We start from the raw sequence: 10831 nt of genomic DNA, 5'->3' as shown, positions 1-10831 counted from the left end.
TTGTGTTTCTGTTGTGTCCAATGGGACTACAGTTCAGTGCAGCAGTGGCTACTTCCAATACTCGCCGTTCGGGGGCTGCCGTTCCAGACTCTATATAGCATTCGGAGATTGTGGAATAGTTGTCTGGCTACGCGAGACTAGTGATGTGCTATTTATGTTTTCAGGCCTAGGGGTCATATCGCATTGTGGCCGAACGCGTCTATAGATCACATGGAGAAAAACAAGACGATTTCATTTTTCAATGAATTCTTTCCATTTATTATTTTGTCTTATGGTTTGTTGACAAAAATGCTTGGAAACACAGTAGTTAACATACCATATATTCAGTTTAACGTACTGAAATCTATTCAATGGTCAAACAGAACAAACTGACTTAATTCTAACACAGCATCTCTGAATGCTGACGCAATCATGTTCCACTGGTCTACTCCTGTCTAAACATATCCACATCACTATAAGGGAGAAGGCAGAAGAGGTGTTGGGGGTTAAAGGGGAACCTGTGATGACCAATTGAGTTTGAGAAGTAGAATATCGTCTCTCTCAGACAGAAACCTTCTATCTCAAAGTTTCAAATGTATGTTTTTTGAAGAGTTTCAAGAGCACAGGAGTAGTGAAAAATAGCAGATCTACAAGCATACAATCCCTCGCGATGCGAAAGGTTGTATGCTTGTAGATCGTCTATTTTCACTATTTTAACGAATGGTTTGGAAGGGAACGGATGAAGGAGTAGTGTCCATGACAGCAGTGGGGTCAATTCACTTTCAAATATTCATTTTGCAAACGCATTTCTTTCTGAAACAAAGGCATTCTTAAAACAGATGTATCAAGATATTGACTTTGAACCTAAACATTTTAAAGTGAATTGCCACCTAGTTCTAAATGCAAATACTGAAAAATAAAACAATGGACTAGTCTTCTTCATCAGTTTTGCTTTTCTTTTTCTTCTTCTTCTTCTTTCCCGGGGTCTCTAGGCTCTCTACGTCACCGTATGCAATGTCCAGAGGCTCACTTTTGACCTCCACCTCTTCAAAGAGTGGGGCAGCCTCCTCTTCCTTTGGTACTTCCTCCTCCACCTCTCCTCTCTCTTTGTCCTTCTTTTTCTTCTTCTTTTTCCTCTTCTCCACCGAAACATCAGCATCCTGGAAGGGGTCAAACTCAATAGTCTGCATCACAGGTTCCTCTTTGACCTCCACCACCTCCTCTGCCTCCACCTTTATCCTCTTCTCTTTCTTCTTCTTTTTCTTCGACTCTTCTGGACAACGCTTCACCACTCTCGGTAGGAGTGTCGCCGAAGAAGGTGCGTTGGTGCAGTCCGCCTCGCTCTCCGCCACACAAGTGAGTACGGGAGTCTTACTGCCAAAGGGTTTGAACCGCTGCTTCAGTCCGGCAGGTATGGACGGAGCCGGCGCGGCTGGGATGGCCTGAGGGGCCTGGTTGGCGCCGACGTCTCCGTAGCTTTCGCACACGTTGAGGAGGCCGGAGAAGGCGGGCGCACACTCCATGTCCTCCAGGGATTGGCTGTGGCTGGTGAGGAGGCGGAGTTGTGGGGTTCCTTGAGGAGAGGCTAGGATGCTGTAGATCTGCTGGCTCCTGGCACCATCAGCTCCGCCCTCGGCAGCGGGAACCCGTAGGGTCTGGAGACCCGACAGGGGCACCTGGATGCCACTGAAACTGGATGGCGGGTGGGACAAAACTGTTAGCCGTCTTTGGTAAGGAAATACAAGTAGGTTTGAGAACAAGAAAAGGACAGATATAAAGAAAATAAAGAAAAAGCATAAAAGGTGGTTGCATACCATTCAGGGTTGAAGCTAGCAGGGGCTTTAAGGAGCCATAATTCCTGGTTGTCTTTTTTCAAGCTGTCTGCTAGAAGGCTGCTGCATGGCTTATGGCTGAAGGTCACATACTCAGCGGGGCATTGGTATTTTGAGGGCCTCTTTACTGTGGATGAGAATATGAGAATTTTAATTTACATTGACTGGACAAATCACATACCTGAGCACAATAACAACCATACATACTCAAGCTATTTACAATTGCACATGATGTGTTGTAAGCATCCCTTCAGCAGTTTCTGGTTAAGCTAAAACATGGCTTGTCAGGTATTTGCAGATGGCAATAAAGTGGGCAATGGGCACATGTTAAATTTAATTTATTTAAAAAACATGAACCCTAGCATCCTTATTGTGGGCATAATAATAACAACAATAGGCAAACATAAAGATCTACAAGACTGTTGGGTTGCATCCCCCCTTAATTCTAATTTATCCTGCTATCATGATGCTGATGGACCAAAATTGACCCATAGCTGTACTACAGTAGTGTAGACTGTAGAGGGACATCACAGCACACTGACGACTGATTGTTGGTGAAACTGCTGTGTACAATGAATGGACTATTAAATGCAATCACTGCTACTCTTTTTTGATTGATTGAAGACTTTATTAGAAGTTTGCATAGGAAAAGGTACAGTTTCATGACGGTACAGTTCACTGGTACAAGGTCTACTAAAAGGAGATCCATGAAAAGACTAAGCTTATTTCCACTGGAAACCATTGAAGTATCTCATATAAGAAACTCTTCAGAAAGTCACCCTGGCCTAAAGGTGCTTTAGGCTATGCTTTAGGCTAAAGCATTGGTCGGTAAGAAAACAGTGATCAGGCTCATGAAAGACTACGTCATGTAATTGTGTACTGTCTGTTGTACAATGGTACACTAATGAAGCTAACAACAGTGGCTTGATAGCAGGATAAACAATCGAGCCCACTTAAATGTGACTCAAATTCATAGCTCAAATTCCATCACCATGGATATCTTTCTCCAAGAGTGTACAGAATACAGATAGTTTAGGGTGAACATACTTAGCAAACCAGCTACTCTATTCCATCACCCCGAATAGCGTACTGGGCTAAAGCTATCTCCTCAATGAAACAACATCTGTAAACTCACCCTTTGGTTGCCGTTGTGTCGCGGATGATGCAGGGGAATCCTGTTCATCTTCTTCACTCGATGAGGACGATGTGTCTTTAGACATTGTACTGGTCAGAGTGTCTGTAAACTACTCAAACGCATGGCAACATCACAGACACGTGTTGACAGACAAACAGTAATGAACCCTACCCTTCTTTTTCTTCACGTGCATAACTTCCGTTCCAGTTTCTCTTGTAGTCCTAACCTCGAGTCTGCAGGCTTTCCGCACTGGCTGTGGAAAGCCTCGTTTCCATTCTGAATTAACCACTGTGATCCGGTTTAAAACCCGCCTACTGTATCCGGTACTTTGCAAACACACACGTACACGCATGCGACGTTTCCGTATCCGCTCTTGACCCAAGCCGGATCAGCAACCCGCTGTTACAGTCGTTTCGCCATGGAAATCTCCAGCCCTGAATACATGACCGTCATGTTTCCACCTCAACCTGGCTTCTAGCGAGGTAGTCAAAGAGCAACGGTTTGAGCTGTAAACGATTTCAAAAAATAAAGTGCTTACCCAAGTCTAATTTCGGTCAGAAATGATGCCGTTCAACAAGAATTACATGCCACTTACGGATTGTTTAATAACCAGCTTTTTTATCCGACAGATTTCTGTTTTCTATTGTATTTCCTGGTTTTCCCCCTAGTGGAGAGTCGCGTCATTTCCGTCATCTCCGTTGACTTAAATGAACTAGAGGGCTCTGGGAAAACCAGGAAATACAAGGGAAAACTGAAATCTGTCGGATAAAAATGCTTTTTATTAAACAATCCGGGAGCGACATCTAATTCTGGTTGAACGCCATCATGTCTGACTAAAATGAGACTTGGTTAAGCACTTTATTTTTAAAATCTGACGTTTGTAGCTCAAACCGTTGCTCTTTGTCTAAGCCAAGTTGAGGTGGAAACATGACGGTCTATGACTCTATGTATATGTATATGGCCGTCATGTATTCGGGGCTAGGAAAACTCCAGCACCCACAATGCACGTCGTGAAATTGCGTAACCGTTTCCATCGTCCGTCGGGGGAAGCGGTTGACAGCTCAGACGAGAAGAAGAAGAGGCCGAAGAAGTGGTAAACAAAACGAAACTTGTCAAAAGAAAAGTCGCGACAACTTGAAAGCGTCACCCGTTTTCGACCGTTTTTCGAACATGTGACGCCGTTTTGAAGTTTCACGAAACTTGTTGAGACAAGATAGAACGTCGACCGCGGCGAGCAGTCGCCGTGCACCTGTCAAAAATCTAAATAGGTTAACGTGAGCTAACCACGTTAGCAACGCTAGCTTGGCTCTTTTTGATTCCGCTAAACGTTAGCTCGCTAGCCAGCCCAGCCATGTCATCCCCAGGCTTGTCCTCCAGGCGCCAGTGGTGCTACCTCTGCGACCTGCCTAAGATGCCATGGACCGTGGTGTGGGACTTCAGCGAGGTGGTGTGCCGGGGCTGTGTGAACTACGAGGGAGCCAACCAGATTGAGTTCCTGATCGCCAGCGCCAGACAGCTGAAGAGAACCCACGGGATGCAGGACGGCAACGTCAGGTCGCCCGGTCCTTCTCCCAACAAATACGGCACAGGTATGAATTTGTATGAATTTACTGAGTTCAAATTGCAGGGGTACGTGGGCAGCTCTGATGATGGAGAGAAAGGGGACCACTATATTTCCACACTCACTCCAGATTGGGCCACGTTGCATTATACTGTCTGTCTGGCAGAAACCTGTTATCTGTATTTTTACTTTTTCCGAAAATCAATGCCCTAGGCCTACTTTTTTGCAAAAAATAGCAGATGGCTATTTTTGCTATTTTTTAATTTATAATTCTAAATATTGTTTTGCTATTTTTTAATTGAAATCCTGTAAAGTAGCATTTATTTAATTTCAAATGCATTTAGTTACGGTATATTAGGTAACTTTTTGAATGTAAATACAAATACTTTGGACATAAAAAAAATAACATTTTAACACTAGTCATTAAGCTACTAATATAGACTAAGTAATTAAAGCAGGTCATGTTTGCGCGTTTGGAATAGTAACTGCTGAAATCAATAATATATCAGTATTCTGATATTAACCTGTGGGCTGCATTAAGTGAATATGGGTGCTGCTTGAGGCCCCTGGGCCACCAGGTTTCTTGTGGTCTTTATCCTTTTAGTTGACCTTGTATCAGTGAACTGTACTGTACCTTTTCCTATGCAAACCTCTAATAAAGTCTTCAATCAATCAATCAGGTGGGAGAGGAGATGTGTCGGCAGACGTCGGCAGGTCGCATTCAGAGCGCTTCGAGAGAGGAGGGAGAGGAGAGACCATTGTGCGTGTGCCACCCAACGGGCTGCATCGTGACGGACAGCCGCTGCAAGAGGTCAACCGCCAAAGCCCCAGCAGCAGCCGGAGACCGATGATAGGCGCTGCCATCCCCCCGAGCTTAGTGACTCAGGGTATCGCGGGTATTCCGCACGGGCTCTTGACGGGCATGCCAGCTGGTCTGACCGCCAGGACGGCTCCCATGAGCAGTCCTCTAATCTTCCCTGCCCCCGTGCTGGCGGAGATGAGCCGGCGACAGCTGGGCATAGGGATGGGTATCGCGCCCTTCATCACTCCAGAGCTGGAACGTGAACTGAGCTCATCCCAGTCACAGAACAAGACACTGACCCAGGTCCACACGGTTGTAGCAGGCAGTAGTGGTAGCAAGAACGCTGGCCTTCCGCCCTCCTCGGCGGCCGGAGGCGTGAGCCAGACCAGCCCGAAGCCTGCCTCCTCCCCAGCCAGGCAGCCACGTCCACTGGCCGCAAGGTCTGGAGGCGAGCCCCTGGGATCCAGCACTTCTGCGGAGGCCGCGGCCGCAGCCTTACCCCACTCGGGTGCATCAGAGCTGGGATCAGCATCAGCTGGCAACACCCTTTCCACCGGAGCAACCCTTTCCTGCACGCTGTGTCACGAGAGGCTGGAAGACACGCACTTTGTTCAGTGTCCGTCTGTGCCAGGGCATAGGTTTGTTGTTTTTCAAATAAGCAGTTCTGATTCACTTCTTTATCACCACCATCTGTTTTGTGCTGTGTATTTTGTTATGTTGTAATAACACGTTATTATTTTTAATCAGTATAACCAATCTCTTACATCTTCCTCCATCTAGGTTCTGCTTCCCATGCACCAGAACATACATCCAGGGCCGGAGGGGTGATGGTGAGGTGTACTGCCCCAGTGGAGAGCGCTGTCCCCTGGATGGCTCCCCCAACAGCCCCCCCTGGGCCTTCATGCAGGGAGAAGTCTCAACTATACTGGGTACTGGTGGAAGCAGTGGAGCAGCGTCTTCTGCGCCCTCAGCAGGAGCTGGTTCTGGCGCTGGGAGCAGTTCTAGTTCTGGTGGCGCTGGAAGTGGGGATGTCACGGTCAAGAAAGAGAGGGAGACATGATGATGGTGGTGGATGTTCAAACCAGGACTCCAAGCAGGAACAGGCAGGTTCACACAGACATCTGAGTTTTGTCTTGCTTGCTCATGCTATAATGTGTGAGGCACCCTTTGGGTTAACATTATTGTGTTTGGACTTTTAATTATTTAAAAACTATGAGGGAACTCTAGCACCCTACGCTATTTGATTGGTTAATGGATGTTTTAGCTTACAGCTGGTCCAGTTTAGGTATTTCAAATGCGGATGAAGGCTAGAGGGATGAAATATGTTAGTTTATTTAGTATTTAAACGTATCCTCTAAGTGAGACTGCTTCCTTTAAAAAAATAAATCTGCGTATTTATTTATACAAATGCTATGTAGCTTTCACGTATGGTCATTGGGGGGTAGGTGAGCTACAGTAAGTGCTATGGGCCTAGGTGGAGTCTGAAGAGGTGAGTCTTCAGTCCGCGGCAGAAGCTAGGGAGTGAGTCTGTTGTTTTAAGTGCAACAGGGAGTTTATTCCACAGTTTGGGGGCCAGGAGGGCAAATTGTCTAGGACGAGTGGATTTGTGTCCTGAGGTTTTTAGCGAGGGTTCTGTCAGCATCCCTGTGTTGGCTGATCTGAGTGAACGGGTGGGGTTGTAGGGGTTGATCAGGCTTTGGATGCATGGAAGAGCTGTACCTTTTAAAAGGGCTGCTTTGAAGGCCAGCATCAGTTTTCAGTGCGGGCCGCAACCAGGAGCCAGTGGAGGGAGTGGAGAAGGGAGGAGACATGTGAGAATTTTGTCCAACAGTTAATGTTGGTGGTGGCATTGTATGATTAAGCAATATTACACAAGAGTGGGTGGGTTATCGGGATTATTGGCACGATTATTAATTATTCACGCGGGTAGAAAGCTATTTCAACCAATCGGATTGCTTCGTCGGAACTACCTGTTTTATAATTGTGTGTCTTTGTCTCTCCAGAGTCATGTGTCATACCAGATGGGGGCATCTTTGGACCCGGACTGATCCAAGCTAGAAGTAACAGAGATTACCAATCCTTCATTGAGATAGCTGTCACACAGGTCCTAACATCATCTCACATCAGCTGATTTGATCAACATTGTTCATATGAAATATCTGACTTTCTCACATTTTTGTTTGTTTGTTTTTTCACTATTCAAATATGTTATTTGAAGCCTCAGTATTCCCATGTATTTGTGTTGGTATTTGCAAATTATTCTGTGTAGTGTCTCACAATCAGGGATTTTTACAGAAAAAACAAAACAAAAACAAAACAAATGCCACCAGAAAAAACAACGACAACAGACCTGGGATCTGTTTGTTTTTCATGATATTGCAGCTTTGCATTAATCTGACTATAGGTGACCTGAAGAAGGGACAATGTTTGCCTTGTAAAAAAAACAGTTCATGTGTGTCCCAGCATCAACCTTGTCTTATTCTGACTCTCTCTGAATATTTGGCTTCTTGTCAGATCTAGTCCAGCCTTTGGTCTGATGCACACCATTTTCTCTGTTTCTCATTGTACTAAAGGGAATGTCACTGCAATCTCCATGCAAAAGGCTGGCAGCTGAGTCACAAAGGTCCATTGGTAAAGCACAGATATGATCCAGCAAGTAGCACTTATTTCGGGGAAATATTAAATTCTCAAATAAGAGTTTAATTTAAATGTTCTCTACATTACAAAGAGAAAGAGAGACTGGTGTGTATTGTGGCTAGCCTGGAGGCCTTTAAGAATGTACATCAAAGGTTCTATTGATTAGGCCTATTTTATACGAGAATGTTAAATGGTATATACTGTATAGGGTCACAATAGTGTGTATCTGCAGTCTATAGTTAAAAGTATAAGCAATATGGAATATATAAGGAAAGACAATTGTTGGATTGCTTACCCCTGTACAGTATGTTGTTTGAAAATCAAACAGAATATTTTGTATTATATGATCCCTGGAGAGTTTAGTCCACGTTTATGACCATGGACCTTTTTTTTTTATTTAATTTTTTAGATCAAAGTACATTTTGTAGTTCAAATATAGTTAGCACTACATTATAGTAGAGTTTGCTGGGATGTTAAAACGCAAAACGTTTTGTAAGCTTATGAAATGAGTGTGCATTCACTGTCTGCAGCATAGTCTTGCGTGGCCAGCCCTCAAACCTCACTTCCCTCTGAATGGCTAAATTGTTATTGTGAGTGGTGCCGTAGAGTGCTAGGACCAGGATCCGTCTATGTTTTTTTACCGTGTAGTAGTAAAATTGTCCGTGGCCCAGCCCAATTCTATCCTCTTTTCGCTTCAGAATTTATTTCCCCAGGCTTTATTTCTGGGAAACCAAGCCTGGGATCCTGGGTTATCTGCATGAGATAACTCCAAAGAGTGGTCTCTGGTTCCAGGTTTTGTGAGAGTTTGTTCATGTTCACAAACTGAACTATTCAACAACAAACGAATTGGGGGCCAGTTTTTCACTTTAACGTGCAATACTGTATATATATACACGCCCTCGTTACTCAAGCACAGAAGAACCAAAGGTAGTTTTATGTCCAAACGGTTATCTAGGGATGTACATTTATTATGGAAAATATATAGCTGTATATCTTGGAAAAAATTCATTTTTATTCATCCAGTTTACTGGCCCCACATGGCCTTAGTAGTAATATTTTTCCTTACAGAAATTTACATACAAATGTATAGAATTTAATATAGAAATCTATATTTAGCTTCTATATTTAGTTATAGCCTACAGATCAGGTCTGTCATAGAATTCTGTCTTTTAAAAGAAGAATTTAATTTGAATTGCACTGACATGTCATGCAATCCTTCAGAAGTGCCTTTATAAGATGTTTACCGTCTATAAGTCTGTCTGGGATCCTCAGGGGAAGTAGGAGTGCAATGGCTTTTTATTTTTTATCTTATTTTGTGAATAATTTACCAAATCTTTTCAGTTGTCTTTGGTGGTTATTTGCTTTTATCCTAAACCTTTGCAGGTGAGGTAGGCCATTAATTGTTTGGGGGGTATGGTCTTTTAGTTGTCTTTTATGGCTATGTTGTAGTTTTCTGTCACACGTCATTGTTAGATGTGATGGTTTTCATTTTCTTTATGTACAAAATATGAAAACATTAATAAATGAGATGATAACGTTGCATCCATGATTTCTAAGTGTATACTTAATAAGTCGCTCGGCTTGAGTCTAGCAAGGTGTTTTTTAGTTTTTTGCCTTTTTTATTTTTTTTTATTTTTACCCATGCAAGTTCCCACAATTTTTACAACGTATTAGAATGGGAGCATTGGGAGCAATGAGAGTGAGACTTAAAAATGTAATGGTTTGATAAACTTAAAAATATATAGCCTGGCGTTGCTCATACTAATTCCTCAAAGCGTATCGGATATTAGTCTGGACTGGGCTGGGTTAAAAAAATGGCTCTGGACACGATTGGTACCGTTAGACCAAGGACATGCATGCTGCTAAGTGATTGCATATTTCACATCCATTGGAAACCAAGCTGGTTACCTTTTTCACAGCAGTGTAATTGCACTTGTATGACCAATCGGATATTCTTCTCAAACAGAAAGGCTGTCCCTTGGCCACTAGGTGGCGGTCTTCGACCTTTCTTTAAATATGTGATGACAACGACGACCGTGGATGTGCGTTCTTTTGGCTTTGTCTTGCCTGTTCTTTGTGTAGTCTAAACTCCAGACTACACAAAGAACAGGCACAAATGAAAATGATGTATTTTCATTTTTTGATACCACAATTACTTCTACTCCGATAATTTAGCTTACTTTTTACTACACTACAATTATTTGACATTGTGTTGAATTGCCCAGCATAGGCTATAAAGTAGCCTAAGATTGTAATGTTATAGCTACATTTGAATACTTGAAATGGGTCATTCTGCATGATGAGTTAGGTTACTTTTGGTATTTTTATAATGATACTTTTGTACTTTTACTGGAGTAAATTCTGGACTTTTACTTGTAACAGAGTAGCCTATGTAACAGAGTACGCCTATGCTATATCTACATTACAGTATTTATACTTTACTCAAGTAAATCATTTTTGTACTTTTTCCCACCACTGCCAACAGATAACGTGCGTACGCCGATGTGTCACGACTCACAATAACCAACAAGATCGTGGCCCATTCATGGCGCATCATGTTTATTGTTGTGTGGGACAGTGGGAGAGTGTCTGCGGTGAATGCATAGCCTGATCTGTCATTTCCTCTATTAGTGTCAACTCATTAAGGCTATTGTTAAACCAATTATAGAGGTGTTAATGGACGGAGCCGGGGCCATTGGCATGAAAAGCAGCTTGCCAGCAGAGCAGGAGGATATGGCAGTGTGTGTTGCAAAGAGAAAGCAATTCACCATCTCAAAAGCGTGTGAAGAGGAAAAAGGCCACCCCATTCCGAGCTTTAACCACAAGACAGCCTGCACTGACTGACTGAGGCAAACTCCTCCAGTCGCTCTTGTCTTTATACCAGT

At 43.4% G+C, this 10831-nt stretch overlaps 2 protein-coding genes across 2 annotated transcripts; one reads left to right on the top strand and one right to left on the bottom strand.

The window, feature by feature from the left end:
* Positions 1-295: 295 nt before the first annotated feature.
* LOC308289668 (uncharacterized protein) lies at positions 296-3105 on the bottom strand. The gene is made up of 3 exons (XM_080731411.1): positions 2947-3105; positions 1794-1938; positions 296-1671 (listed from the first exon to the last, which is right to left on the bottom strand). The coding sequence occupies exons 1-3, from the start codon at positions 3029-3031 to the stop codon at positions 909-911; spliced, it is 993 nt and encodes a 330-aa protein (XP_080587537.1). The 5' UTR covers positions 3032-3105; the 3' UTR covers positions 296-908.
* Positions 3106-4027: 922 nt separating this feature from the next.
* On the top strand, positions 4028-9351 carry irf2bp1 (interferon regulatory factor 2 binding protein 1). The gene is made up of 4 exons (XM_080731545.1): positions 4028-4535; positions 5188-5947; positions 6090-6412; positions 7313-9351. The coding sequence occupies exons 1-3, from the start codon at positions 4298-4300 to the stop codon at positions 6367-6369; spliced, it is 1278 nt and encodes a 425-aa protein (XP_080587671.1). The 5' UTR covers positions 4028-4297; the 3' UTR covers positions 6370-6412; positions 7313-9351.
* The last annotated feature ends 1480 nt before the right edge of the window (positions 9352-10831 follow it).

The sequence above is a fragment of the Nannobrachium achirus genome, assembly GCF_963921795.1.
Source record: "Nannobrachium achirus genome assembly, chromosome: 8".
In the NCBI taxonomy this organism is placed as follows: domain Eukaryota; kingdom Metazoa; phylum Chordata; class Actinopteri; order Myctophiformes; family Myctophidae; genus Nannobrachium; species Nannobrachium achirus.
This window is presented reverse-complemented; position numbering and strand designations above follow the sequence as displayed.